Below are 27875 nucleotides of genomic sequence, written 5' to 3' on the forward strand. Positions count from 1 at the left end.
TGGAGCAGACACCTCCTCCCTTCCTCCCCTTGGCTCTGCTGGCTGGGTGCCAGTATCAGGACTCTGTGCTGTATCCTTTCAGGACACCCTGGATGTATCCATGCAGACACACAGCTGGACAGAGTGACCACTGAACTATTTAAAACAGGTTCAACAATGACACTCAAGTGTATAATGCACCTATTCTGCTGATGCTAGCAAAGTGCTGGTGGGGTGCATGGGTTTAAGACTGATGGTAATTTACCACTGTGGAGTCGTTAGAGGGGGTCATATTCCTAAAAGATGAACCACAGGAGATGTAAATAGAGAACATCATCTCTAAAGGAGGTTCTTCAGGTGCTGCGTGTGTGGCTTCACAGGATATTTGTCACTGTGGCACTAAGCTTGGCATTAAACCCATGGGCTGTGTATCTTAGCCATTCTGACTCTGTGTGACCTTGGCCAAGTCTTCACCAACTTGGACCTCTATTTCCCTGAGCTGCTTCTAGACTGAAACTCCTGGAGGTAGAGATGTGTAGGAAAATCTTGATTAGAGCTGCTGGCTGCCCTTGCAAGCAAAATTGTGTTATTCTACTGGGGGAAGCTGGAAAGGCCCTTCAAAACAAGGTGTGGTGTACTGGTATGAGGTATGGCAAAGTAACAGCAGCTTTGTGTCATCAGAGTTTGTGTCACCCCATCCTCCCATGTCATTCCTGTGGGTTTAAGAATCATAGGAATAGCCTGTAGAAAATCAGGAGCTACTGCTCCTGATTCTATTAAGTCTCATAATTTGATATCTCACTCCAGGCTTGACTTTACATGTTGGTATTGAGGAGGAATTGGAAGGGGGTAGTATTGTCCTTTCTTAGGAAGATCTCGTGAAGATGCAGCATAAGTCTGAAATCGTTCAGCAGCTATCTGCTCTTTTACTTTTGTTTCTTCCTTTCCTTTTTGTTTTGATTTGCATTTTCTAAGCTTTTGAGCAAGGCAAAAAAAATAGAAACGTCTTCCTAGAACTTTAACCTTATGTAACTGATTTGACCTCCAGATTTGTCAGCAGCTGTAGGAAACCCATCTTAGGGGAATTAGGAGATTCAAAGAGTTGTGGGATCAATGCCCCATTCATGAGGAGAGGATGTTTCAGTGATTACAGAACTTGCAAGCCTGCAATTTGCCCACATTTCCCAGTCTCTGCTCACATCCCTTTCCTTATATTGTCTCTGCCCAATTTTCTCCCCTCCCCCACTTTCCAGCTTTCCTTTCCTTGTGTCAAATGATCCTCCTTTTTCACTTTCAGACTGATTTAATTAAGCTGAGCTGCAGCAAAGTCCATCAGGGAGCACAGATGAGTTCTCAGCAGCAGTATTTAGCACCACAACAGATTCCAACCAAGAAACACGGGGAAAATCTACTTAGTCCCTGATGCTGAGCATGTTTTAGTCCTCATGTGGTGATAACCCAAGCACTGGTTGATCCATCCTGGGAGCAGTGGGAAAGGCAAAAATCTTTACTTGCAATGGACATATTATTAGATGCCATAACTCGGTTGTATTTAGACACTTTCAAGCATGGTCATAAGATCTTCATGACAGAACGGGAAGACTCTCCCAACTATTACTACCTACTCCAAACCATGGGAAGTTTTCATTAAGACAGTAAGATGAGTATGACCAAGGTCAAGCACAGGGGAAAAAAATAAATCAGTAACATGCAAAAACTTTTCTCCTAATTTAGTTCTCAGAATTGCCCAAACTATTCTGAATGCAACTTTCTACAGTGATGTTAGCCTGAGGCAGACACTGAGCTGAGGAAATTGTCCCCTGAGTTGTTCAAGCCTGTCAAAGTAATGAAGACCTTAACACCAAGTCTTGGTACAGAACATGTCAGACAACCTGAGCCATAGGTGTTGCTGCTAATGCCGGCTGTAACTATGTGTGCCCACACTGCCCTGCACTGCGAGCACAGCAATTGCATCATTTTGTGCAATAATAAATGTGTCTGTTTGCTACACAGGAGAGATTTGTGTATCTCCTTGCAAATGCAGCCTCTCTCTGTGTCTACAACATCAGCTCGCTTCTAATCTTGCTGTTAACAAACAGAACATCTGATTATCATTTTGCCCCTATTAGCACAATTCTGTCTCTTGTCAGTATCTGATCCTGGTGTCCTGTCTAACTCAGCAATATCTCGAGGCTGTCAAGTGTGATTTGGAGCTAGTTATCCCAGAATAGAATCATAGAATCATTTTGGTTAGAAGAGATCTTTAACATCACCAACTCTATCTGTTTATCCAGCACTGCTGTGTCACCACTAAACCATGGCCCTCAGTGCCATATCTACATGACTTTTAAATCCTTCCAGGGATGGGGACTCCAGTACCTCCCTAGGCAGCCTGTTCCAGTGCCTGATCACTCTTGCAGTAAAGACATTGTTCCTAATGTCCAATCTAAATATCCCGTGGTGCACCTTGAGGCCATTTCCTCTTGTCCTATCACTTGTTACTTGGGAGAAGAGATCAACGCCCACCTTGCTCCAACCTCCTGTCACTGTGTTGTAGAGATCAAGAAAGCCTCAGCCTCTTTTTCTCTAGGCTGAACAACCCCATTTCCCTCAGCTGCTCCTCAGAAGACTTGAAGCAACATGCTGGCAGGGCTTTAAAAATAACTTCTCCTTGGCGTTTGCATGTGTTGGCAGCAATGAGGCTTGTCCTCTGCCTTGCAGATGCAGTCACTGGCAGAGAAAATTAATAGTAAATTAATAATAGTTTATCCAGATATTTTATTGGAAGGGGGGCTGAATTGAAAGCACCTATTTTTGTCCTCTTCTTGCATTGTCTGTAAAATGGAGCATCATGGGACTGTGGTGGGATAGAGAGGGCTTGAAGCCCTCTGCTACGAGGACAGCTGAGTGAGTTGGGGTTGTTCAGCCTGGAGAAGAGAAGGCTTTGAGGAGACCGTATTGTGGCCTTTCAGTACTTAAAGAGTGTCTGTAAGAAAGGTGGGGACAGACTTTTATCAGGGCCTGTTGTACCAGGACAAGGGGTGATGGGTTTAAACTAAAAGAGGGGAGATACAGACTGGCTTTGAGGGAGAAATTTTTTAATGCATGGATGGTGACCTCCTGGCCCAGGTTGCCCAGAGAGTTGGTAGATGCCCCATCCCTGGAAACATTTCAGGTCATGCTGGACATGGCTCTGAGCAATCTGATCTAGTTGAAGATGTCCCCACTCCCTGCCAGGGAGGTTGGACTAGATGACCTTTAAAGGTCCCTTCCTACACAAACTGTTCTGTGATTCTACGATTCTCTGTCAAACTGACTTTTTTTTTTTTTTTTCCCCCTCCCTGCAATGCTCACAAAGCTGCTTCTTATCTGGGCTGTGTCCACACCACCTCATTACAGCTATCTGCAGAATGAGTAGAGTCAATCTCCTTTGCTGCTGCTGAGCTTGAAATTGTGTCTCAGCTGTATGTCCCTGCTAGTGCAAGTGTGGGGCTCTCCATCAGGGTCTTGTCACTTCATTTGCCTTTTGGATTGGGTGACATCTCAACTGCCCTTCAGGCTGTTAAAAACTTCCAAATCAAGTGGGGAGATCGGATTTTAGGCAAAGCACTCTGGAGGTGTTTAGAAGATGCATAGATGTGGTGGTGAGGAACATGGTTTACAGCTTGCAGGTTTACATGGTTTACAAGTTTTACAAGTTGTCCAGAGATGTGGTTGAGGCCCCATCCCTGGAGACATTCAAGATCAAACTTGATGGGGCCCTAAGCAACCTGATCTAGTTGGAGATGTCCCTCATCACTGCAGGTTGGACAAGATGGCCTTCAAGGGTCCCTTCCAGCTCTATATATTCTGTGATTCTATGATGTTTCAGCGCCAGATTTAGTAGAGTTAGATAATGGTTAGACTTGATATGTTAAAGGACTTTTCCAACTGAAACAATTCTATGATTATGTAAAAGTCCTCTGAAGAGGACATTCTTGTTTGGTCTGATCTTGGGTGTTTTTTCTCAGGGGAAATCTCCTTCTGAACATGGCAGCTGTATTGAGCCCTGCTTTGTTTTGAACTTGACAAAAAGTATTTTTATGCCAGAATGATTAAGAGTTAGAATAAATTTTAATGCAGTTTTTATTATAAAGAAGAGATTGTGCTCTGTAGCAATCTCATATCTGCAGAAGATTTCTGGAATCTGGGGCTAGTGAACTTTGGGGCAGATTTATGGACTTGTCAGCCTTCTGACATCTCTTAAAGATCTATTTTCAAGCTTATGGAGTCAGTAGAGAAGATTAGTTCAACTAACACATGCAAGTTATGAACTAACCAGACTGGGACCTAATTGCCCCAGGTGCTACAGAATCATGGAAAAACCCTGTCCCTCATCTGACCTGCTCAAGGGCTGAAAGACAGAGGCCAGTTGCTGGAAAAGCTGTTATGTAAAAGGAAGGGTTCTAAAATAAATGGCATGTGTCTGCCCAGGAGAATCATGGGTGTATAAAGACCCACCTAGAAATACTTAGGAATTCAGCCAGAATTAGTAATTGCAGAGAAAATAAAATAAGGAGATGTCTAGCTTTTTTCTTTTTCCATAATATAGTTGTCACTGTAAAAATATTGATGGCTGCAGTAAGCTGAAGCTTTCTTTTAGGTTTGGGAGAGCAAATGCCAGTCAGCACTACTCCTTCCTGCTAGTGATAACGAGTGTGTTGGACTCAAGATCTGGCTATGATAGGATATGGTCCAGCCTCCCCTGGTTTATGGGACTTGTACTTGCTCATCTGCTCTCTTTATCCACTCATGTGGGAAGCTGAAAATGAATGATTTGCTGTGTCAGGTCTTTTTGCTGGCCCCATCCATAGCAAGTGGTTGCTGCTCCAGAAAGTGCTGGATACCTGCCATAAATGAAAGGAAGAAGTTTTATGCTGAATAAAGCAAAAAGGGAGACTTCGTTCTTGCCTCTGCTGCAAACCCTGCATCACTGAAGTGAAATTGTCACATCTCTCTCTGTCTCTTTCCTTCTAGTGATACGGTTTTCTTAACAGCATTTTCTTTATGTTCTTCCTCCTGCTGTGTGCTCAGCCTGTTTCTGACTGTATGGTTTGATGTAGCTCCAGGGTTGATGGTCCTTACTCTTGAAGATACTGGTTCCCTGGGAAGGCACAGCTGTGCTTGCATTAATCACATTGGGCTGGCCAGTTGTACATTCCTCATAAAGAATGGTTTGGGCTGGAAGGGACCTGTAAAGGTCATCTAGTCCAACACCTCTGCAGTAAGCAGGGACATCTTTAACTAGATCAGGTTGCTCAGAGCCCAGTCCACCCTGATCTGGAACATTTCCAGGGATGGGGCATCTACCACCTCTCTGGGCAACTCTGGGCCAGTGTCTCAGCCCCCTTTTAGTTTAAATCCATCACCCCTTAGCCTGTCTCAAAAGTCTGTCCCCCTCTTTTTTTCTCTAGGCCTCTTTTAAGTACTGAAAGGCCACAAGAAGGTCTCCCTGGAATCTTTTCCAGGCTAAATAACCTCAACTCTCTCAGCCTGTCCTCACAGCAGAGGGCTTCCAGCCCTCCCATCATTTTTGTGACCTCCTCTGAACCCGCTCCAACAGGTCCACGTCTCCCCTGAGGACTCCAGAGCTCGCCCCAGCACTGCAGGTGGGGTCTCAGCAGAGCAAAGAAGGGCAAAATCCCCTCCCTCCACCTGCTGCCCACACTGCTGGGGATCAGCCCAGGACACAGTTGGGTCTGAGCTGTGAGAGCACGTTGCCAGCTCATGCTCAGCTCTTCACCCATCATCGCCCCCAAGTCCTTCTCCACATGGCTGCTGTCTATCACATTGTCCTCCGGCCTGTATTGATACTGAGTATTGCCCTGCCCCAGGTGCTGGACCTCGCACATGGCTTTGTGGAACCTCAGGAGATTTAACTTCTCGTGCTCTCTGAACCCTTAAGCACCAGTCACTGGTAACAAGCTCATCTAATTAGCAGATAGACTGATCCTGTGCAGCAAACCCACCATCTCTACACCCCTCTGAAGCAGGATTTCCAAACCTCATCCTTTTCTGTACCTTATCCTGGTATCATCTCTGAATTTTCAAATCCTGTGGCCTTTACCCTGTGTGTCTCAGGCTATTCTGCTCCAGCTGCCTTTTGAGTATGTAACAAAATATCAGACTTTGAAGCCAGGAGATTCTCTCCTGGCTTCTTTGCAAGTTGTTTTCCCACCTTAAAATATAGATTTCAGAGCTCCAACAACTAGGCTTGATCTAAAGGCTTTGATTATTCCTTTAAGTCTCACACTTTATCCTTGTTGGCATCTCATGTAGGTCTTGAGAGTGAAATAGGCAATGATCACAAAGTACTGTGAATATGGAGTTACTGTCTCTGCCAGGCTTTTGGAAGACAGCTGAGGTATGGTCTCTGTCTTCTGAGATTTGTCTCTTCATGGATTTATACAGTGCAAATTATGAGACTTCAGCCTGAGAGAGAGGACCTGTGTCTCACAGATCTTCCCAAGTTTTAAAAGCAGGGAGAAACATCCACTCACTGACATTCAGCACAACATAAACTGTGCTCTACAGCCTCAGCCAGAAAATAGCTGCTTCATGACTCATGGGGAATGCTGGGGTCAGAGCCCTTTCCTGGATGTTTGAGGGTCAAAGTGGTGATTTAGGACTCCCATATGAACCTGGTTTAGAAAATGTAAAGACTTCATTTGGGTACTCTTCAGAGCCCATGAAGCCTTGAAGGGAATCTGTGAGCATAAGCTTGCTATCTGAAGAAGGAAATGCTGTTTTCCTCAAGGCTGTCCTAAAATGTGGTCATTGATATACAAGCTGAGGAGACCTACTGAGATGAAACCCAGTTCATGTTCTTTTCAATTTTCATCATTCCTTTAAGGGCAGAGGTTGTCTTTGTTCTTCCTTGTGTTTGGAGCTGATCAGGGTCTCCTTACCTATAAAGTGGCTTTTAATTTCTTAGCCACTTTGGCACTGTCAACCCCATGAGAGTAGCACTTCAGTGAAATCAGGGATAGAAAAGGCTACCCCAAGCAGTAGTGGAGTCCTCATCCCTGAAGGGGTTGAAAAGCCATATAAGATGTGGTGCTGAGGGACATAGTTTAGTGGTGACCTGGCATGGATGGGTTATTGGTTGGACTCAATGACCCTAAAGGTCTTTTGCAACCAAAATGATTCTATGAAACACTTTGTAGTGAGGAGAACAAAGTTCCAGAAGTGTAGAATGGCTTTGATGGGGGTAAGAATGAAATAGAAGCCAACCTGACACTCTGGCTTTTGGCAGTGTTTCACTTTTCTCGAGTCTTTGGACCTATATGGTCTCACAGACAGGTTTCCCAAGGCAGGGTCAACAAAGTTAGGCACTCTTGTGACATGATTTACTTAAAATTAATGACCTTGTGTGCTCTTGCTACAACAGTTTGCTTGTCTGGGGATTTACATTTCCCTAGTTACTGTGATAAGGAATAATTTTAATAGATTTATCCTCAGAATACTTCCAGGATACTTGGAAATGCTGTAACCTGAGTCATGGAGGGTGGCACTTAGTTATGGAGTTCACCAGTGAGTCTGCTCCATAAAAGAGAGTTTAACTCCAGTCTCTGGATTTGTAGGTTATTTCCATGACCTCAAATCTCCATTCTTCTTTCTGTGGCACTGAATATTTGTGTTCTTTACTTTGAGCCTCCGTGCAGCAAATTCCTGGAGGAACTAAGAAACCATTACAAACCTGTCTGCTCTCCCTCCCAAGCACAAAGGAGCACAGCTCTGACCTGATTTTGCTGATAGGGAACCAGGTCTGAAATGTAGGCAGAGACACCCATTTGATCACACGGGGGAACTGGGCAAAAAGGAAGAAAGTCCTACTCATGACAAGTGTTAATCCCATCTCTTAATATACTTCTGGCAGATCAGAGACTCATTAAGGTTGGAAAAGACATCTAAGATCATCAAGTCTCACTGTCAACCCAAACCCACCATGCTCACTAAACCATGTCCCAGAGTACCACATCTACATTTTTTTTTAACACCTCCAAGCGGGGTGACTCCACCACCTCCCTGAGCAGCCTGTTCCAATGCCTGACCACTCTTTCTGTAAAGAATTTTTTTCTGATAGCCAAAGTAAACCTCCCCTGGTGCAACTTGTGGCCATTTGTGCTTATTCCATTGCTAGTTACTTAGAAGACAAGAACAGCACCCACTTTGCTCCAACCTCCTTTCAGGAAGTTTAGGAGATTGAGAAGGTCTGCCTCAGCCTTTCCTTTATCCGGATTAAACAATCCCGGTTTTCTCAGCTGCCTTTCATAGGACTTCTTCTCTAGGCCCTTCACCAGCTTTGTTGCCCTTCCCTGGACACACTCAAGCACCAAAATGTCCTTCTTGTAGTGAGTGACCCAAAACTGAACCCAGTGTTTGAGGTGCAGCCTTACTAGTGCTGCATGCAGGGGCAGGATCCCTGCCTTGATCCTGCTGGTCACACTCTTGCTGATCCAAGCCAGGATGCTCTTGGCCTTCTTGGCTACCTAAGCACACTGGTAACAAGGTGATAGGCACCATCTGAGTGCCAAAATAGAATCATCTGTGTGAGGAGGGAAGGCCATGTTGCCCTGCCTTTGCTTAAATGCCTTGCAAATTAAGCACTCCTGAAAGTAATTTATCTGGGACAAGCCACTGCTTGAGCCAAGATCTGTTAATTGCCTCGGGCTCCAAAGAAAAGATGGTCTGGCAGGTCTTCAGACAGGTATTTGCTTTCAGCTTCCATTAGGTGTGGACAGGTTTGAAGCTTAGGGAGAAAGTATTTAGCTGAAGTTAGGAGATGGTCTTTGTTGGGAGAGCTGTGGACAATGTCTCTGTATGATTTTTTTTCTCACCATGTAGACTCCTAAAGAAAAGCTTCTATCCACGGTAATCAGGGTTTATTAAAGGAAGCTAGGGGAAGAAAAACATCTTTAGCTGAGATTAAAGGGATTGTGTAGCTGCACTTGCTGCTGAATCGCTGTGTGCTGGCTCTGTCATCCAGCATCTGCCTCATCAGCATCTGTGGCTGGCTTCCCATATCCTGGGAAATGAATAGCCCTGCCTGAGTGGAGGACCAGTAAACAGAGGAACGTGCTGCCTGATTAATGCTGAGCTTCATTAACCACTCAGCCCATGCTATTGGCATTGCCCAGGAGCCCTGGGTGCATTGGCTTCATTCTAGACAGCTGCTGTCTGATGGAGAACTTGCCGAGCTCATCTCACCAGCCACCAAGACCCTGGGTCTGTGTCAGGCCCACTCTGCAGGAGAAGGTAGTGGGTTTTCTTCCCCTTCCCAGTGCTGTTTTGTAGCACGTTTTGGTCCTCTTCTAGGTTTTAACAAGTACTCTTGTTGAAGTACTGGCTGAAAATGGGTTAATGGTTGGGTGGGTTTGCTTCCATGGCTCTTTGCAGCTAGGCATCCGTGGCTCCTCTTGCTGCTGACCTTTCAGTGTACTTGCTGCCAACATGCATTTGTGGCAGAGGACCTGACAATGTGTGTTTGCAGCCTTTGATGGTAAGAGGGTTGTGTGTGTGTGAGCCAAATGGGAAGACGCCATCGTCTCCCATGTCCACTCAGTGACATGTTCCTTTCAGGAGCTGTATTTGCACTGGGGTGGATTTGTGCCAGTCTCTGGTACAGGGACATGGCCATGGATTTTGTGAGATTGTCAAACAAAACTGAATGTCCCAGCTCTCTCTTTCCCCTCTCCCTGTACTCTCAACCACAGCACATGCTTCTTGACTTTGTCCCCTTGAAATCTGCTGTATTTTGAGTATGTATTCACCATTCCTTTTTTTCCTCCCATCTAACAACAACCACCAGCTGAGTTAAAAGAAGTCAGGCAAGTTTCTTCTGCTTAGAATTTTTTTTTCATCCAAACTTTTCTGGTCTAGGGCCCCATCTGGGCTGCATGTTGTAGAGTCTTCAAATTGTGTCCTTGAGAGCCCTGAGAAGAACCAAGTTGCATCCTCCAGCTCCAGGGGTCTCTAACTTTTCCTGGAAATGGTCAATAACAGTAAAAAAGTAACCACACCATAGAGTGGCATCATAACTTACTGTCCTTTAGGAGGAAACCAGTTCTTTAACCACACTGTGCCAATTCAAGTGGTCTTATGGAGAAAGTGTTATCTGCAGACCATATACCTGAGAGGCTAGTTCCACAGGCAAGAGGGTGGTGTGAGACCTGACTCTGAGACTTTTTTCTGATCATGGATGAAAGCCTGTCTGAAGCAAATGTTTGTGAAAACGCTTCCTGTGCTTCAATTTCTTGTCCAGATTAAGTTCAACCTATTGTAGCTCCAGTTCTGATAAAACAGAATGATTGTTTTGCTTAGGGTTTCCTACATGACATGAAGCTTGTATAGCATCCCAGCACAACCATGGTCAGAAAAGGATGTAGGCAGTGTCTTGGCTTTTTAAAATTTTTTAATGCTGTGGAGTGATGAAGCAACTCAACCAGGAGATCCAGTCTTGAGGAGAAGCTTTGTATTGTTATGACCTGTGGCATCTTCTGAGTACTACCACCCCATGTGAGGGTCAGAACAGAGGTGTCAGAAAGAAGGATGGCTTTCTACCATTGGAATATGTTACCTGGGAAGATGGTGGAGTCACCATGGTGGTGTTCAAGAAATGTGTGGACATGGAATTTAGAATCATAGAATCAACCAGGTTGGAAGAGACCTCCAAGATCATCCAGTCCAACCGATCACCCAGCCCTATCCAATCAACTAGACCATGACACTAAGTGCCTCATCCAGTCTTCTCTTGAATGTCTCCAGGGATGGTGACTCCACCACCTCCCTGGGCAGCCCATTCCAAAGGGCAATCACTCTCTCTGGGAAGAACTTCCTCCTAATATCCAGCCTATACCTCCCCTGGCACAACTATTTCAGGACATAGTTTAATGGCCACGGTGGTCTTAGATTGAAGGCTGAACTCAATGATCTTTAGAGGTCTTTTCCAAGCAAAACAATTCTATTATTCTATGATTTGAAGGTCCTTTCCTTACAGATTCTTGGAGCTGTGGAGGGTAACCTTCTTAGGGACCTTAAACATGCTAGTGAGGAGCCTGTTGTGGCAGGAGCCATGTAGAGGTGGGACAGTCTGGTCTCATACAGGAGCCCTACATGATGGGTCATGGCATCACTGCTGGCCATGTCTCTGTGGGGAAAAGGCAAGGGAACCTCGTCATTGTGGGAAGGTGGTTTGGGTTTAATTTGGAAGCACCCAGCTCAGATCCTAAACCCAGATCTCTCCTCCTGCTCACTGTAGCCTTTTTGTTTATTTGCTTTCTACTTATGATATAATTACTTTTGTAGACCAGGCAGCCTGAAAGGCTGGGAATGTGGATCGCACTGCATTGTTTGTCTTCTCAGCTGCTGTGGTTTCTGCTGGTCAGATGTGGGTAATAAGACATCCACAACCCCCTTCTCCTTGGTGCATCTTCTAAGGGGTAGTACAAACACTGCTCTAGTCTGCAAGTTACACAACCAGCCCTCCTTCCCCTCAGCCCTCTGCTGTTATTTATCAATTAAGCCAAATTATAATTTATGGCCTTTAGGGGCTCAAGTACTCATTGAGACTCCAGGACAGAGGGTGCAGGGAAAACATGAGCAGATGGGAGAGAAGCAATGAGTGCCAGCAGTGCACAGAGAAAAAATTCTGCTCCTAGGGTCACTCAGATGGCTGGTGGAAGATGACAAGATAGCCCCAGGCTCCTACTCTCCCTGCTTTATCCCAGAAGTCTGCTCCTGTGCATGCTTGGTTGCTATCAGCGGTGGTGGACTGATGAGGCTCATTTCTCTGCAGGTGAATGTCTTCCCCCATGAGGTTCGCTATTTTTGAAGCTGCTCAACCAGCCTTCCTGGAGTCTCTCACTGGGGTCTTTCTGGTTTCCAGATCAAATTTGCTGTCTTTACCTGGAGGAAGGTCCCCCACGCAATCCCTTTCCTCTGCCAGTGACATTCCCACCTCGAAGACAATCATGATTCTAATATGCTTGGACCTCAAAGATGTCACATGTAGAGCATATCTCCTGTAGTGCTGTGTTGGCCGCTTATTTTAATGTGCAGATTTCCTCCTGTGGTTGCAGCTCTGCTCTTGGGTGTTGTGATGACCTTTGAGCAGATGGCTCCTGTTTCAGAGTTGGGGCCATTTGTTACCTCTTCAGTCACTGGGTCACAGCGATTCTCATTTCCCTCTCCTGCAGATGTGCTGACTCTGCAGGGTTAAGAGAAGAAATATCTAGGGGGTAAAATACAGCTAGTAAAATGTAGGGGCAAAACAAGTCCTAAAAAAGTATTTGAGTAGTTTCTTCCTAGATCCATCTAGTGCCCAATCAAAGCAGTGTCAGTTAGAAATATGGCTCATAACTCATAAGTGACATGAAGCAGTGTTCAGGGTCACAGAATCACAGAATTGTTGGGGTTGGAAGGGACCTCAAGGCTCATCTAGTTCCATCCTGCCTGCCTTGGGCAGGGACACTTTCCACTAGATAGGTTGCCCAGAGCCACATGCAGCCTGGCCTTAAAAACCATGTGATGTTTCTTAACACAGGACTCCAACAGTGACAGCTTCCCCCTTCTGCTGCTCTCTCAAGGATGGCCTCTTTCAAAAGAGGAATAGCTGTGTGGGGAGAGCTCATCCCATCGCTGCTCTATCTATCATTATAAAGGTTATTAAAAGCCTACGTGACCAGCCTGTGTATCCCTGTGGAGCAAATCCTCTCCTGCCAAGACAGTCCTGCCAACTCTGCACTATAAGCTTGGTTTTATTAAATATTTGCTTGACCAGAAAGGCAAAGCAGAACAGAGTAAATATGCCTAAAGTAAATGTGAAATGACCTTTGTCCGTCAGCTACCCATCACCTGTGGCTGTTGCAGGAGGGAGGGCAGTGGGAGGTGAAGGTGGTGATACAACAGCTTTGAAACTCTGGCTACTGTGGGAGTTTTAAAATATTTGGAGTAGCATAAAAGTGGTGGGTGCTCTACAAGCCCAGTCTTACCCTTTTTACTATCAGATCTAATTATTCCACAGGTCAAAGGAAAATAGGATTTATTCTGCTTATTTCTCAAAGCTCTTTACAATGAGGATGGTGGAATACTGGAACAGGTTGTGCAGGGAGGCAGTGGAGACGTTCAAGGTCAGGCTTGATGGGGCAATGAGCAACCTGATCTAGTTAAAGATGCCCCTGATTACTGCAGGGGAGTTGGAATAGATGACCTTTAAAGGTAACTTCCAACTCAAACCATTCTCTAATTCTATCAAATTGTTCAGTTCCATTGGTGTTAGCAGATTTAAAGAAGCTGTGAATCAAGACTGGTGCCGATGCCACTGCCACATCTTCCTTCTGTTGGCATCTGTGAACAGTGATATTTTTTTTTTTTCCTCGCCTCCTACTTGTGCAGGCTGGCTGTCGTCACCTTTGCTCAGCTACTTACACCCTGGATTTCAGCAAGGTCACTCTGAGAGACGTGATAGGACCTGGGGGTCATGGTAGACATGTTTGCTGTGAGCCAGCAATGTATCCTTATGGCCAAGAAGGCCAGTGGTATCCTGGGATGCATTAAGAAGAATATGGTCACCAGGCTGAGGGAGATTCTCCTCCCCCTTTACTCTGCCCTAGTGAGGCCACATCTGGAGTATGGTGTCCCCTTCTGGGCTCCCCAGTTCAAGAGAAACAAGGAATTACTAGAAAGAGTCCAAGAGAGGTTGCAAAGATGTTGAGGGGACTGGAGCATCTCTATGAGGAGGAAAGGCTGAGGGACCTGGGATGATTTAGCCTGGAGAAGAGCAGCCTGGGAGAGGATCTTCTCAATGCTGATCAATATCTAAAGGGTGGAGGTCATGAGGATGGGGCCAGACTCTTTTCAGCAGTTTCCAGTGATAATACAAGAGGCAAGGGTCACAAATTGGAATGCTGGAAATTCTGTATGAACATGAGGGAAAACTTTCCTGTGAGGGTGCCAAGAGCCCTGGAGCAGGCTGCCCAGAGATGTTGTGGAGACTCCTTTTCTGCAGACTTTCAAAACCCACCTGGACTTGATCTTGTGCAACCCACTCTAGGTGACCCTGCTTTAGCAGGGAGAGTAGGACTAAATGATCTCCTGAGATCCCTTCCAACCATCACCATTCTGTGGTTCTGTGATCTGGATGTAAAGGAGGGATGGAGGGAGAAAGGACTTGTGTGCCTCGGTCTGATCACCAGTACCAAAGGTGGTGCAGTCAGCACTCGTCAAGGACTGTGACTTGTGAGACCTGAGCTAGTGAGACTCCATCTCCTACCTGTGTAGTAGGACCTGTGCAGAATGGGCCAAATTTGTTCTTGGCACAGAAACAGTCATAAAAAAGTGAAGAAACGGGGACTAGATTTATGTGTTGAGTAGGTTAGATGTGTTTCCATGGCATGAGAATGGGGCTTGATGATGTACTTACCAAATTACAAAAGCTGTTTGAACCCCATACTGCTCCCAGTACCCTGGTTAAAACCTGTGAGATGGAGTGAGGGATTGTGCAAGGAAGCTCTCTTCTCTCTCCTTAGAAAGTCACCAGGCTGCTTCCTGGGTTGTTTGTTTTCCTACTTCATGGTCCTTTTGTTTAGACATCTCCTTTCTCCTCAGTTATCTGAGATTTTCAGAGGAACTGTATCACTCTTCTAGACATTGTTTTCATGGCTTTACACTGGGTGGAGAGCAATCTGGTGGTGAGAACCCAGGGGAGGGAGGAGACCTGGTGCTCAGTTTGCTCCATGCTTGGCTGCATGCCCTTTGTAGATGTGGCTGTAGAGGCTGGCACGCCGTAACTCCTACATCTGTACTCCAAGCTGGACTGGCATGAGGCAGCTTTGATCTGGAAGCCACAGAGAGCCTGTTCAAACAGGCCCATTCTGGACAGAAGTATCCCAGAAAGGATGTTAATGTCAGACCAGACCTGGTTTCTTCCCAGCAAACTTCAAGGATTGCAAAAGAGCTCAGTATCCATCTGTCCCTGTCCCTGTAGACAGGTCCCTGACCTTCTCTAGACTTCAGCCCCTCATCCAGAAGATCAAGATAATAATCCTTCTCCAGTTCTGTCTCCTTAGATAGCAAACACAATTGGGTCAAAGTTGGCACTGCAGACAGCAATGCTGCTTGATGTTTCTACCACTAGCCTTCTGCTCTACTGTGGCTTCCAGGGATTTTTGTGTTGTACAATGGGACACATACGTGGAATGGGGAGTGAAAGGGTGTTGGTTTATTATTTGGCTATATGAGTTCTGGTCTTTCTACCAACATATTTTCTTTCAGGAGGGCTTCCTTTGTGCTGGTTTTAAGTAGAGAGCCCAGAGACAAGAAAGAGAGGATTAGCAATTAAATACACTCTGATGATGGCATGGTTGTGAAGGAGGGAGGAGGAAGGAATACTCCATAGTAATGTACTTTTTGTTTTCTTCTCTCTTTGCTTGTAGGACAAAATCTGCCAGGGAATTGGTATTTTGAAGACTCTTGGAGCTTTTAATCCTCGTTCCCTTGGGAATACAAACCTTTCTAATCATGTCACTGGCCACGTGGAAATGGACTTGTCTGGTTTCTCACCTCCTGCTATCCACCACAGTGTCACCTCTTAGTAGGCAGCAGCCACTCCATCCAAAGAGGCCCTTCATCACTTTCACTGGAGACCAAGCAGAGGGAAACTTCAACCACTTGGTGGTTGATGAGAGAACTGGGCACATTTACCTAGGTGCTGTCAACAGGATCTACAAACTCTCCAGTGACCTGAAGGTCCTGGTGACTCACCAGACTGGTCCTGATGAAGATAATCCCAAGTGTTATCCTCCCAGGATAGTCCAAACCTGTAATGAACCTTTGACACCCACTAACAACGTAAACAAAATGCTCCTCATAGACTACAAGGAGAATCGATTGATAGCCTGTGGGAGCCTTTACCAGGGTATTTGCAAGCTTTTGAGGCTTGATGACCTCTTTAAGCTGGGAGAGCCCTTCCACAAGAAGGAGCATTATCTCTCTGGGGTGAATGAGAGTGGCTCTGTTTTTGGAGTCATTGTTTCTTACAGTAACATGGATGACAAGTTGTTCATTGCCACTGCTGTGGATGGCAAACCTGAGTATTTCCCCACTATTTCCAGCAGAAAGCTCACCAAGAACTCTGAGGCAGATGGGATGTTTGCTTATGTCTTTCATGATGAGTTTGTGGCCTCTATGATCAAGATCCCTTCAGATACCTTTACCATCATCCCTGACTTTGATATCTACTACGTCTATGGCTTCAGCAGTGGTAACTTCGTTTATTTTCTGACTCTGCAGCCTGAGATGATCTCACCACCTGGCTCTACCACAAAGGAGCAGGTTTATACCTCCAAGCTGGTCCGGCTCTGTAAGGAGGACACAGCCTTTAACTCCTATGTTGAGGTGCCCATTGGCTGTGAGAAGAACGGGGTGGAATATCGGTTGCTGCAGGCAGCCTACTTGTCTAAGGCTGGAGCTATCTTAGCAAGGTCTTTGGGTGTTGGTCCTGAGGATGATATCCTTTTCACCGTCTTCTCCAAGGGGCAGAAAAGGAAGATGAAGTCCTTGGATGAGTCTGCTCTTTGCATTTTTGTCCTGAAAAAGATCAACGATCGCATCAAGGACAGGCTGCAGTCCTGCTACAGGGGAGAGGGGACATTAGATCTGGCCTGGCTCAAAGTCAAGGACATTCCCTGTAGCAGTGCGGTAAGTGAAACCCCTAAGCACCCGATCTTAACCATGTGCTCACAGGTCTGAGAACACGCTTCAACAATTCTTCTTAAAAGGAGCTGAGATTGCCTCATCCCAGTCCTGTCACTGCCTCCAGCTCATCATGCCACTTCATTTAGCCTGTTGCTACCTCAGTTTGCTGATGGATGAGCTGAGGAAGGTACTGGTTTCTGACCTCCCCAGGCATGCTATTTGCTGATAAACTAAGTCAAGGTGCCTTGAAATCTTTAAGAGGAGTGCACACGTTGTAGTTACTTTATTGTGGAGTCCGTTAGGGGTGAAATCACATTTCCTTGTACTTTTGGCTCAAACCTAAACCAAAGCAGGACCTAGATAATATCAACAGCTTGTGCTGGTGTAATTTTATTTCCCTGGGCTGGTGGTGTAGCAGGATTTGTTCAGGGAGCTTTGTGAAGCTGGAGCTTCATTTCTTCTAGGGCTGAGAAGCACTGATCATTGACCATCAAAGTCCTACATCTTCCAGTTTCCAGACAGCTCTGGGTTGCATCTGCACTGAAAAATTAAGACCTTGGCTGCAGATCAAGGATTAAATGCAGTGAAATTTAAGGCAGGACTGGGGAAGAGGCTGGTCCACCTGACCTACAAATGGTCTTCAGAAATTGTCTTAGTTTATTCTGTCAGTTCACTCGAGTGTCATTGCAGAAACGTACGTCAGCCCCACCAGCTTTGATACCATGAACAGAAATCAGCCTTACAGCCAGCCCTGCACCCAGGCTGCTGTAATAACTGCTTCTCTGGGCTTTGATTTCCTCCCTTAATTAGCTCTTTCAAGTGAGAGGCAAGTTCAAATCTGAGCAAAGGGAATACAGAGGCACACCAGAGCCCTCTCCTACTCCATAATCTCAAGGCAGTCAGGGTTTGGGATATGGGATTGCTCCAGCTTTCCTTTGTACTCAACCTTCTGTTGCTGGGGGATCCCTGATGTTGTTCTTTTGCAGGACAAGGACGGACCAAGATGGAAATTTCATTGCAGGGAGACTGGTCCTGCCTTACTCTGTCCTAATTCCCCCTTACACCACTGCCCTCAGTATGTTTGCCTGACTTTGCTCTGCACTTGTACTCCCACACCAAACACATGAGAGGGACAAGTCCTTCATTTTATTTTGGATCTCGTCTGCCTAGACCTGCAAAGTTCCCTATGGATCTCTCTAAATATTCTGCCTAGACCTTCTGCCTAGATCTGTGAAGCTCCCTGTGGAGCTCCCTAGACCTTCTGCCTAGACCTGAGAAGTTTCCTGTGGCACAAGGAGAAAGGCTGTGCCCAAACCTAACTTTGATTTTTCTTCTTTAGCCTCAAGGCCTCTGCACATTCCAAGAGTTGCCTTTGGATTTAAGTGTGGAGCTTCCCACTGGAATTTCTTTCCTGTGTTGTTAAGCCTTACCATGCATCTGCAAATCTGCTCTGCTTGCACTCCATGTTAAATTCTGAAATTCTGGACTTCTCAAACTAGGAGGTTTGAAACCTCTCAGCCACCTGGCTTCAGTGGCTATAGACAGGAGGAACAAGGCCAGCAGCTTTCTTGTGCCCCTTGGAGTGAGTCCTAGACCAAGATGACATATTTCAGACTGCATTAAGAGGGACAGGACCGGAGAGGTAAGAGAGAGGGCAAAGAGGTAGGGACTGGGTGACACTGTGGGGAAAAAACTTTGACCCAAACAAGCATGAGAAGTGGGCTTGTGTGTCCCTCATGAGGAAAACAAGACCAAGTCAAAGATCCTGCACCTCAGTCCATGCAGCTCCCAGTATCCATCCAGGCTGAGGAATGGAGGAATTGAGAGCAGCCTTATGGAGAAAGAACTGAGGGTGCTGGGTGGATGAGAAGCTGACTGAGCTGGCACTGTGTGCTTACAGCCCAGAGCCAAGCATGTCTTGGGCTGATCCCTAGCAGTGTGGGCAGCAGGTGGAGGGAAGGGACTCTGCCCCTCTGCTGGGGCCAGCTCTGGAGTCCTCACCACAGGAGAGACATGGACCTGTTGGAGCTGGGCCAGAGGAGCCCACAACAATGATGGGAGGGCTGGAAGCCTTCTGTTGTGAGGACAGGCTAGGGGAGTTAGGGTCATTCAGCCTGGAGAAGAGAAGGTTCCAGAGAGACCTTACAACAGCCTTGAATACTTAAAGGGGGCTACAGGAAAGACAGGGACAGACTTTTTAGCAGGGTCTTTGTGACAGGGTAAGGGGTGATGGTTTGAAACTAAAAGAGGGAGATTTAGACTAGATCTAAGGAAGTAATTTTTTACAAGAGGGTGGTGAAACACTGGCCCAGGTTGCCCAGAAATATGGTAGATTCACCATCGCTGGAGACATTTCAGAATGTTGTCTGAGGCTCTGAGAAACCTGTGCTTGTTGAAGATGTCCCTGCTCACTGCAAGGGTTTTTTTTCTAGATGACCTTGAAACCTTCCAACTTAGTATTCTATGATTCTGTGAAAAACTGTTAGACCACATTTGTGACTGCCTTTATTCACTGTGAGTTAGAGATACCAGTGCTTTATAGATAGAGAAAGAGCCTGGAGAGCCTTGAATTAAAAACCGGAGTTTGAAAAGTGTAAATAAGTGGGCTGTCCTCCTTAAATGAGTTTGCTTAGAGCTGCTGCCAAGCCTTGCCTGAGATCAGCTGTGCTGCCCAAGGGAAGAGGTATTAGTGATTTGGCTGCTGGAAGGGTTGAAGAGTCCAGCTGCTAAGCTTGGAAAATAGTTTGGAGTCTGGATATATGTCTGTGAGAGCTTCAACTCCTTTGCTGATGTCCTGCTTGCCAGCTATCCACCAGCACTGCTGCTCTGCCTCTTAGCACGTGTATTTGAAGCAGCTCTAAAAACAATTACAAAGCCACCAGTGAGACTTCCCCTGGTTTTGTGTGGATGTTAAATATTTCTCTGCTAGTGCAAATAGGGGCTTAATCTGCCTATGACTGAGGCTGGACCTGAACTTCAGCTCTGCTGCCCTGCCTTCTGCAGCTGAAATCCTGCATGTGAACAGATAAAGCTGATGTGCATGGCACTGAGCAGATGGATAAAGATGAGATGTGGGAAACCCTCACAGAGCATTGCAGAGAAACACTGTTAGAATCACAGAATTATATAATCATTTAGGTTGGAAAAGGCTTTCAAGATCATCAAGTCCACCCATTAACCCTACCCTACCAAAGTCTACTACTAAGCTGTATCCCCAAGCATTGCATCTACATTTTTTTAAAGCATGTTCAGGGGTAGTAGTCAACCACCTTCATGGGCATCCTGTTCCAATGCCTGACAACCCTTTCAGAAGACATGTTCCAGCCTTTCTTTGTGGTATTAATGGTAGGACCACAAATTATGGAGCTGGGCTCACCACACTGTCCTCACATTGTGGTGCATGTTCAGGTCTGGCTTTTGGTAACACATTTTTCCAATAGGGCAATAACTGACTCAAAGAGGACCCACAGGTTAGGATGCTTCTGCTTCCACCTTGGTGCAATGCTTGCTCAGGGCTGCTTCAGGGCAAGAGAAGTCTCTTGGGGACCATTCCCAGCACAGCTCTCTCAACCTGCAAAACACACACACAAATAACAACGGGGATGTGAGGAATGGTGCACTTAGATAAGAGTAGCACAGCTGCCTGGCCATAGAAGCCACAAACTCTGCACTATAGAGATGGGAAAGCTGAGGTCAGGCAGGACCTGATGGTTGGACTTGATGATCTCAGAGGTCTTTTCCGACCTTAATGATTGTATGACCTGGCAGAAAGCTAGGTTGGACACGCTATATCTCATGGTCACTATGTGGAATGAGTCATTCAGTCTCCAGATGTCTTGTAGAGGTGGATGTCCTGAACACTTGCCCTAGTCTGGTTTTCAAATCCAATGTGATGGCAAAGGACAGGGAAACAACTGTGTCATGAGACTGTGCTTCTTATGTTGCAGATGTTAGCAGTGTGATAGAAGAATTTCTGGAGTGGGAAATATAAAAGTTCAGAGATAAATGAGGATCCTTAATGTTCATTCTTCCCTTGTTCCTGTGTTATACCTGTCCTCCTATTAATCCTCAGCATAAATCAGGACAGAATGATGGATTTTTATGTCTGGGCAGTTGATTTGCAAATTGGCAATGTTCACTCAGGTGATGAACAGTTCCAGGTAATACCTCTCTGGTTTTCCTCTCTGCAAATGAAGGATAATAGCTTATATTTATACACCACTCTTGACCCCAAACACTTAGAAATTCATATAGTCATCAAAAAATGAGTCTGAGAAAAAAGAAAAAAAATCTTATGAGGTCATCTGATTTGCCCTTCTGCACTACTTATAACAGTTCTGACAGATGTTTGTCTCACCTATTCTTAACCTCCAGCAATGCAGATCCTCTCTCTCCCGGCATGATCTGTCTTTGCTGCTAGGAAGCTTTTCCTCATGTTTAATCTAGATCTCCTTCCATGATACAGAAGCCATTCCTACTTATATAGCCATGGAGACCACCTTCATCCTCTTTGGCCATCCAGCAAGAGCATTATGTGTCACCAAAACATCTGTGATGCAGCCTGGTGCATCAATGTATGGAACAGAGGCAGTGAGGCTGTATGGACATGCAGGGTGTGGGCAGAAGGAAAGGTTTTTCTTGAGGGAGAAAATTAGCTTCTTAAAACAGAAATCAGTCTTCAGTTGGATCAAGAGGGCTATGGATATAATATCACAAAATCACAGAGCCACAGAATGGTGGGTGTTGGGTGGGACTTCTAGAGATCATCTAGTCCAACACCCCTGCTTAAAGCAGGTTCACCTAAAGCAGGTGGCACAGGATCATGTTCAGATGAGTGTCGAAAGTCTTCAGAGAAGGTGACTCTACAACTTCTCTGGGTAGCCTATTTCAATGTTCCATCACCTTCAAAGGAAAGTATTTTTCCCTCATGTTCAGATGGAATTTCTTGTGTTCCAGTTTGTGTTTGTTGGACTTTAGTGCAGACCTTGAGTTTTGTTGATTTTCATTACTGCGGAATACGATTAAGTGCATTTCAAAGCCCAGGGACAATTGTTCTACTGGGATGCTCAGTAGTGGAGACAGGAGAGCCCTCATTTCTACCTTGGGGAGCAAGCAGGTGAACTGCTGTGTGGGACACACAAACATAGATGAAAAAGAGGAGGGTATTGTAAACTGACCCCAAAACAGAGTGAGGGTGCCGTGGCCCTCTGGGAAGATGTGAGAGGAATGAAGATCCTTGCTGGAGCTTTGGCTTTCAATGAAGTCCTGGATATGATGTGTTGTTGCCATGAAATCCTGGCTGTCGGCTTAGGAATTGGTTGTAACCCAGGGCTCCTGTCCTAGGAGATCCTCATCTCATCACCAACCTGATCTGCTACACAGCATCACCAGACAGCCTAACAGACTCCAGTCCCTGAAATGAAAAGGTGTCACCTCCGTCACTGTAGCTTTTGTTGGATAGACTGTGCAAATATCTGTTCAAGATAATCAAAGTGTCTGTCCCCAACTATTGCCTAGCTCCTGCCTTTTGCTGGTATTTTCTTTTCCTTTTGACAGGAAATGGAGCTTGACTGTTTAAATTACTGTATTCAAGCTCTTCCTGTTTTTCATGGCAGTGCTGTCACTTGGGGGAGAAAAGAAATGTTTCTTTGAAGCTGACCAGCCACAAAAGGCCTTGTGTAAAGAGCTGGGCAATATTTTTCCAACACATTGCTAGGACAGGGCAGGAAAGGTGGATGTTTGGGACCCAAGTCATTGTCTGACAAGTGACTTGGCTCTAACTGCTTCCTGTGCTTCTGATGTTTCAAAGCAAACCTCAGTCAGCAATTCACCCAAACATTTTTGTAGATACCTGAGAGTCTGGCATCTCCTCCACACATCTGTCCCTCAAATGGACTCTGCTCTCCTACTCCCTCCTGCTTTCCCTGCATCCTCCCTGCCCATCCTATCTGCTTGACACCTACTGAGTAAGCACTGCTTTACTCATGGGGTTGAGCTGTACACAGAAGGAGGTTGTGGAGGGCATATTGTTGATTAGTCCTTCCACGGATGGCTGACATGCATGTTTGGGCACCAGCTGGGGGCACAGGCATTCTGGTTTGGCTGCAGGAGCACCAGGATGAATGCTGCTTGGTCTGCGGGCTCTCTTCTGCTCCATGCCACTGGGTTAGGATGGGACATTTCTACTTCTGGTGGTAGAAGGGCTTTGTATATGGTATGAGACAATCAATGTGACTCCTGGCAAAGCCACTGTTGGTGATGAAGTGGTCACAATTTCCCTATGATCAGCCTATTTCATGATTTCCCTCATTCTCCCAGGAGTTGCATTTGTCATCACTGGCATAAGTAGGACTTGGGTCTGACAGAGCACCCCTGAGACACCAAGATGGGGATCAGCATCACCCCTGTTTTACAGTAGAGTTGGCTAAGGTGCCATAAAACATAACTTGCAGCACAGCTGAAGCTCAGGGGGTCCTGGATCTTAGTTCCTATGCTCAATGTTCCCAACTGTTGCAGGAAGAGGGGATATCATTCTTCCTATTGAGTTCTTCTTTAACGTGAGAGCAACAGAAAATGGTCATTTAAAGAGAAGGACATGGGCTGGAGCGCTTGAAAAAAAGGAGCATTTCAAGGAAAGAAATCACTTTATAAAATGCAAAGCAGGAATTGCAATCTCTACCTGTCATCTCCAGTGCTTGGAGAACATGTCTTAACAGAAGCGGCTGAGAGAGCTGGGATTGTTTATTCAGGAGAAAAGGAGGCTGAGGAGAGCCATTGCTCTATACAAGTACCTCAAAAGAGATTGTAGTGAGGTGGGTGTTGGCCTCTTCTCCTAAGTAACTAGTGATAGGACAAGAGGAAATGGCCTCAAAGTACACCACAGGACATTTGCATTGGATATCAGGACCAATGTCTTTACTGAAAGAGTGATCAGGCATTGAAACAGGCTGCTCAGGGAGGTGGTGGAGTGTTTTGAACACCTGGATGTGTTCAAAAACTGTGTAGACACAGGCCTTTGGACATGGTTTAGTGGGGATAGTGATATGGGGTTGATGATTGGATTTGTTGATCTTAGAGATCTTTTCCAATCCTAATGATTCTATTTGGGGTGAAATGAAGCACTAACTGTTGCTTAGCCCTTGGGAAGAGGAATGCATGGGAGGAGGTCTGTATGATACTACTGCTCTAACATTTTGCACACACAGACCCTGCTCATTTCTCCTGGCTGGGTTGGCTGGTATGTGAGCCTGCCTCTTTCCCAGGGGAATGACTCAGTCACAGGTATTGGTTTCATTAGACCTCATAGTGTCACTGTGTGCCAGTCAGGCTGTCCTAAGTAAACCTCTGAGAGGGTCAGTGCACAGTAGGTCATTTTCTTCATCTCCACTGGATAGACCATGCACAAGAGTTCTGTGCACATATGTGTACTCCATATTATCACAGTCATAGAATATTTTGGGTTACAAGGGATATTTAAAGGTCATCTAGTCCAACCACCCTGCAGTGATCATGTTGCCTCAGACAACATGGCCTTCAATGTTTCCAGGGATAGGGGAACTACACCTCTCTACGCAACCTGCACCAGGATCTCACCATCCTTATCGTAATAAATATCTAATCTAAATTTCCCCTCTTTAAGTTTCAAACCATCAGCCCTTGTCCTTTCACAACAGGCCCTGCTCAAAAATCTGTCCCCATCTTTCTTGTAGTCTTTTTTAAGTATTGAAAGGCTGCGATGAGGTCTCCCTGAAGCCTTTTCTATGCCAGGCTAAATAACCCAAATTTTCTCAGCCTGTCATCACAGCAGAGGGATTCAAGCCCTTGGATCATTGCTATGACCTCCTTTGGCCCTGCTCTACCAGGACCATGTCTCTCCAGTGCTGATGCTCCAGAGCTGGACCTAGAGCTGCAGGTAGGGTCTCAGCAGAGCAGAGGGACAGAGTCCTCTCCTTCCGCCTGCTGCCCATACTGCTTTGGTTGCAGCCCAGGATACAATTGGCATCTGGGCACACTGCTGGCTCACATCCAGCTTTTCATCCATACAGGCTCATGTTTCTAATCCAAAGGGCTCATGGTCAGTTGAGGTCATTTCTTGGTCAAGGTTTAACAGTGCTTTCTTTTCCTTCCTCTGAAGATGCAAATAAGAGCAGATGCAAGAAAAGAAAAAGACACAGTGCAGTCTGTGCAGCAGCAGTAGCCTCACAAATGCAGGAATGTCTCTCTGGGAATGCTCACTGGAGACTCAGAGACGGAGCAAACAGGCTTATTGCTGCCAGATCTGTATTTGTATAATTGGTCACATAAGTTTGTGTTGGATGGGAGTGTGTATGGAGCGTGTTGTTGGAGGGACTTGCTGAGCCCAGCAATTCTGATAAGAGGTGACAAGTGTCCTCTTGCTGACACTGAGAGCTGGAGTGCATGGAGGACTTAACTGGGGAGGCAGTATGGGTAGGGTTCTGGCTTAGTGTTTCTCTAGGATTTTCAAATCTCTCCCATGCACCTTCCCACTCCTCATTTCTCCATCTCCAGAAGGTCTGACCATCATCTCCTCTGCAAAGATGTCTGTACTCCAGGATGAAAGGCACTTTGTCTGAGAGAAATGTCATATTATCTAGCTGCATGAGGTAGTTTAGGTGGAAGTAGAGCAGGGACCTCTCTCCTGCAACACAGCTGGTATTTCTCATGATTATCATCAGTGGTAGAAGTGATCAGAGATGTCTAAGGCTGGACTCCTCAAGCTAATGGAGATCAGCTGAGTTTAAATCTCCACTACTCCTGTCAAGGTCCTGCCCCCTTTGTAATTGGAATTAGGAAATTCTCCCCACCTCTTCCTCTGTGAGGCAACCAGCTGGCTCATTAGCTAATTAGCACTAATTAATTTATTAGCAAGCCTAGAGTTCATGCTAGGGACATGACAATTGGGGTATAATGGGGTTGCAAGGACAAGATGCTCCTGGCTTTTCCACTGATGTACATGTCTCTGGCTAAGCAGTGCTGGGTGAGCGTTAAAGGACTTCTCTAGCATCTGCATGAATTCTTAGTCCAGTCTTGGTATAGCTGCTGGCAACATCCTGGTCCTCTGGATGTGCTCAAAAACCCACTGCTTACTCAGGTGGGCATGTCTGTGCTAATCTGGTGAAAGCTCATTTGCATGAGCTTCTCAGGCATTATATGTGGGTTCACCTTCACTTTTTCTTCCATGATGGTCCTTCCTCCCATGTGCCATCTCTCTGCTTTCAGCCAGCAGGGATAAGGACACTTCCCTGCCTCTGTAAAGCACTCTGTACTCCAGGCAGGAAGTGTCTTTGGACACCCTAGAGGAGAGAAAAACAAAACCTCTTAAGCGTGTCCATCAATGGAAGCTTGCACTTAAGGGCTGTAAACCAGAGCCTGATTGCATGGGGAGGATGATTGTGTTTAAGATATTAAGTATGTTTCTCAGTGTTAGACACCTGTCTTTGAAAGGATAATTCCAGACAAGTGTGCATGCAGAAATAATGCTGGAGGTGAGTAATTACATTCTCATTGCACCCCCACCATACAACCTCTCCTTCCAAAATCCTCATTGTTTGTCCTGGGGGAGAACAACCAAAAAGCATGCCTGGAAACAACCTTCTTCTCAAACCCAAGCATAAAGCCAGAAGAAACCTTATGCCTTTAAGTGGCCGGGTGCCAGACTCCTACTGTTCTCTCCCTGCTCGTCATCATCTGATTGACCCCACTCACACAAAATGTTCATTGAGGACAGAGCAGGGCCCAAGGCTGCTGAGTCGCTGTTGTGTCTGAGATATTTCAGGCACAGCTCCCTCCCCCACCATCAGTCCATCATCCCTAGACTGCATTGGCTCTGCCCGCACAGCTCAGCATCTCTCAGCAGCAGCTCCAGGTCTTGGTAGTCCTCCACTAGCTGCTTCAACAGGTGAGCAAGGTGCCAACTTCTCCATCACTGCTTGTGCCATTTGCCTGTGCTTCTTGCCACATGGACAGCTAAATTTGTTTCTGGGAACTGATCTTTGCTGCTTCCCCTGCCAGCAAGTCAGGCTGTTTTCTTCTGTGGTCGAGCTCTGCGGTTACTTGTGGTTCAGCCTTGCATTTTTTTGAGGACTCCATATAATGTCCTCCCATTCTCTTCCATGCTGGGAGATAACTACTTTTGCAAACCTGACCTCGTACTGCCTCACCAGGAGGTCGCCTTGGAGGCCAATGGAAATGCTTGTGCAACAGTTGTTTTTTTTTCCCTCAAGCAGCAAGCAAAATCCAGCTGTCCTGGAAGAGCCATAAGCAAAGTGACTCCAGTTCCTATCATGAGACTGATGCTATTTAGAGCACCTCCGGGCTTGGGGCAGCTGAGCATGGGAGTTGGTACAATAACCATCTTGTTGAGGAGGGGGTCGAGGGTATGCTGGGTTCAGCATCACTTTCTGGGCTAAATGCTCCATGGAGCCTTTTCTGTCAGCTGCTAGAAGTGTAGCTGTTACAGTGGAAAAACAGTGCATGGTCTTAGTATTATAGAACCAGCAAAGCCTGATTAGCCTCTGAGAATGATCCCATATGATGCACACAGCTGTTTATTTTATACTCCAACACACATAATATAAGATTTTCTTTTTTTCTTCCCCTGAAGCAAGTATATTCTCTACTTGTCCAAATTCCATGGAAATGTGAGTCTCACTTACTCCAGGTAGGATAATACAGCTGTTGGTAGTGTCCATCCTAAAGACTGGATGGTGTTAGTCCTAAGCAACCTGATCTAGTTTAAGATGTCCTTGCTCACTGTAGGGGCATTGGACTAGATGATCTTGAAAGGTTCCCTCCAACCTAAGCCATTCTAAGATGGAGGAAAAAAGGACTATTGGACCTACAGAGAGATGTCCAAATGTCATTTGGCCAGATTTCACAGAATTAGAGAATGAATCTTCGAATGCATTAGTTTGGAAGGGAACCTCAAAGGTCATCTTTGCCCTGGCACTCCAGCCTGGCATCTCCATGGCTGTGCTGTGTGTGATGTTTGCTGTAGTTTGCTTGAGAGGCATTTTATTAGTGCTGGCCGAGTTTTTGGGTAACATGACCCCAATTTTGGGACAAAATGAGGTATTTGCAGAGCCAGTGTGAATATGGCTGGGTAGATATGACCAGGTTCAGGATGGAGCTGGGGACCTACA

General features: G+C 45.9%; 1 protein-coding gene across 1 annotated transcript in view; it reads left to right on the plus strand.

The window, feature by feature from the left end:
• The first annotated feature begins 15537 nt into the window (after window positions 1-15537).
• Window positions 15538-27875, plus strand: part of PLXNA4 (plexin A4) — a 497373-nt gene continuing 485035 nt past the window's right edge. Inside the window, exon 1 of the mRNA XM_054399894.1 lies at window positions 15538-16716. Coding sequence (XP_054255869.1) covers window positions 15538-16716 — 1179 coding nt within the window. The remainder of the gene's footprint in view (window positions 16717-27875) is intronic.

This window comes from Indicator indicator, chromosome 3, assembly GCF_027791375.1.
Source record: "Indicator indicator isolate 239-I01 chromosome 3, UM_Iind_1.1, whole genome shotgun sequence".
NCBI classification, from domain to species: Eukaryota; Metazoa; Chordata; class Aves; order Piciformes; family Indicatoridae; genus Indicator; species Indicator indicator.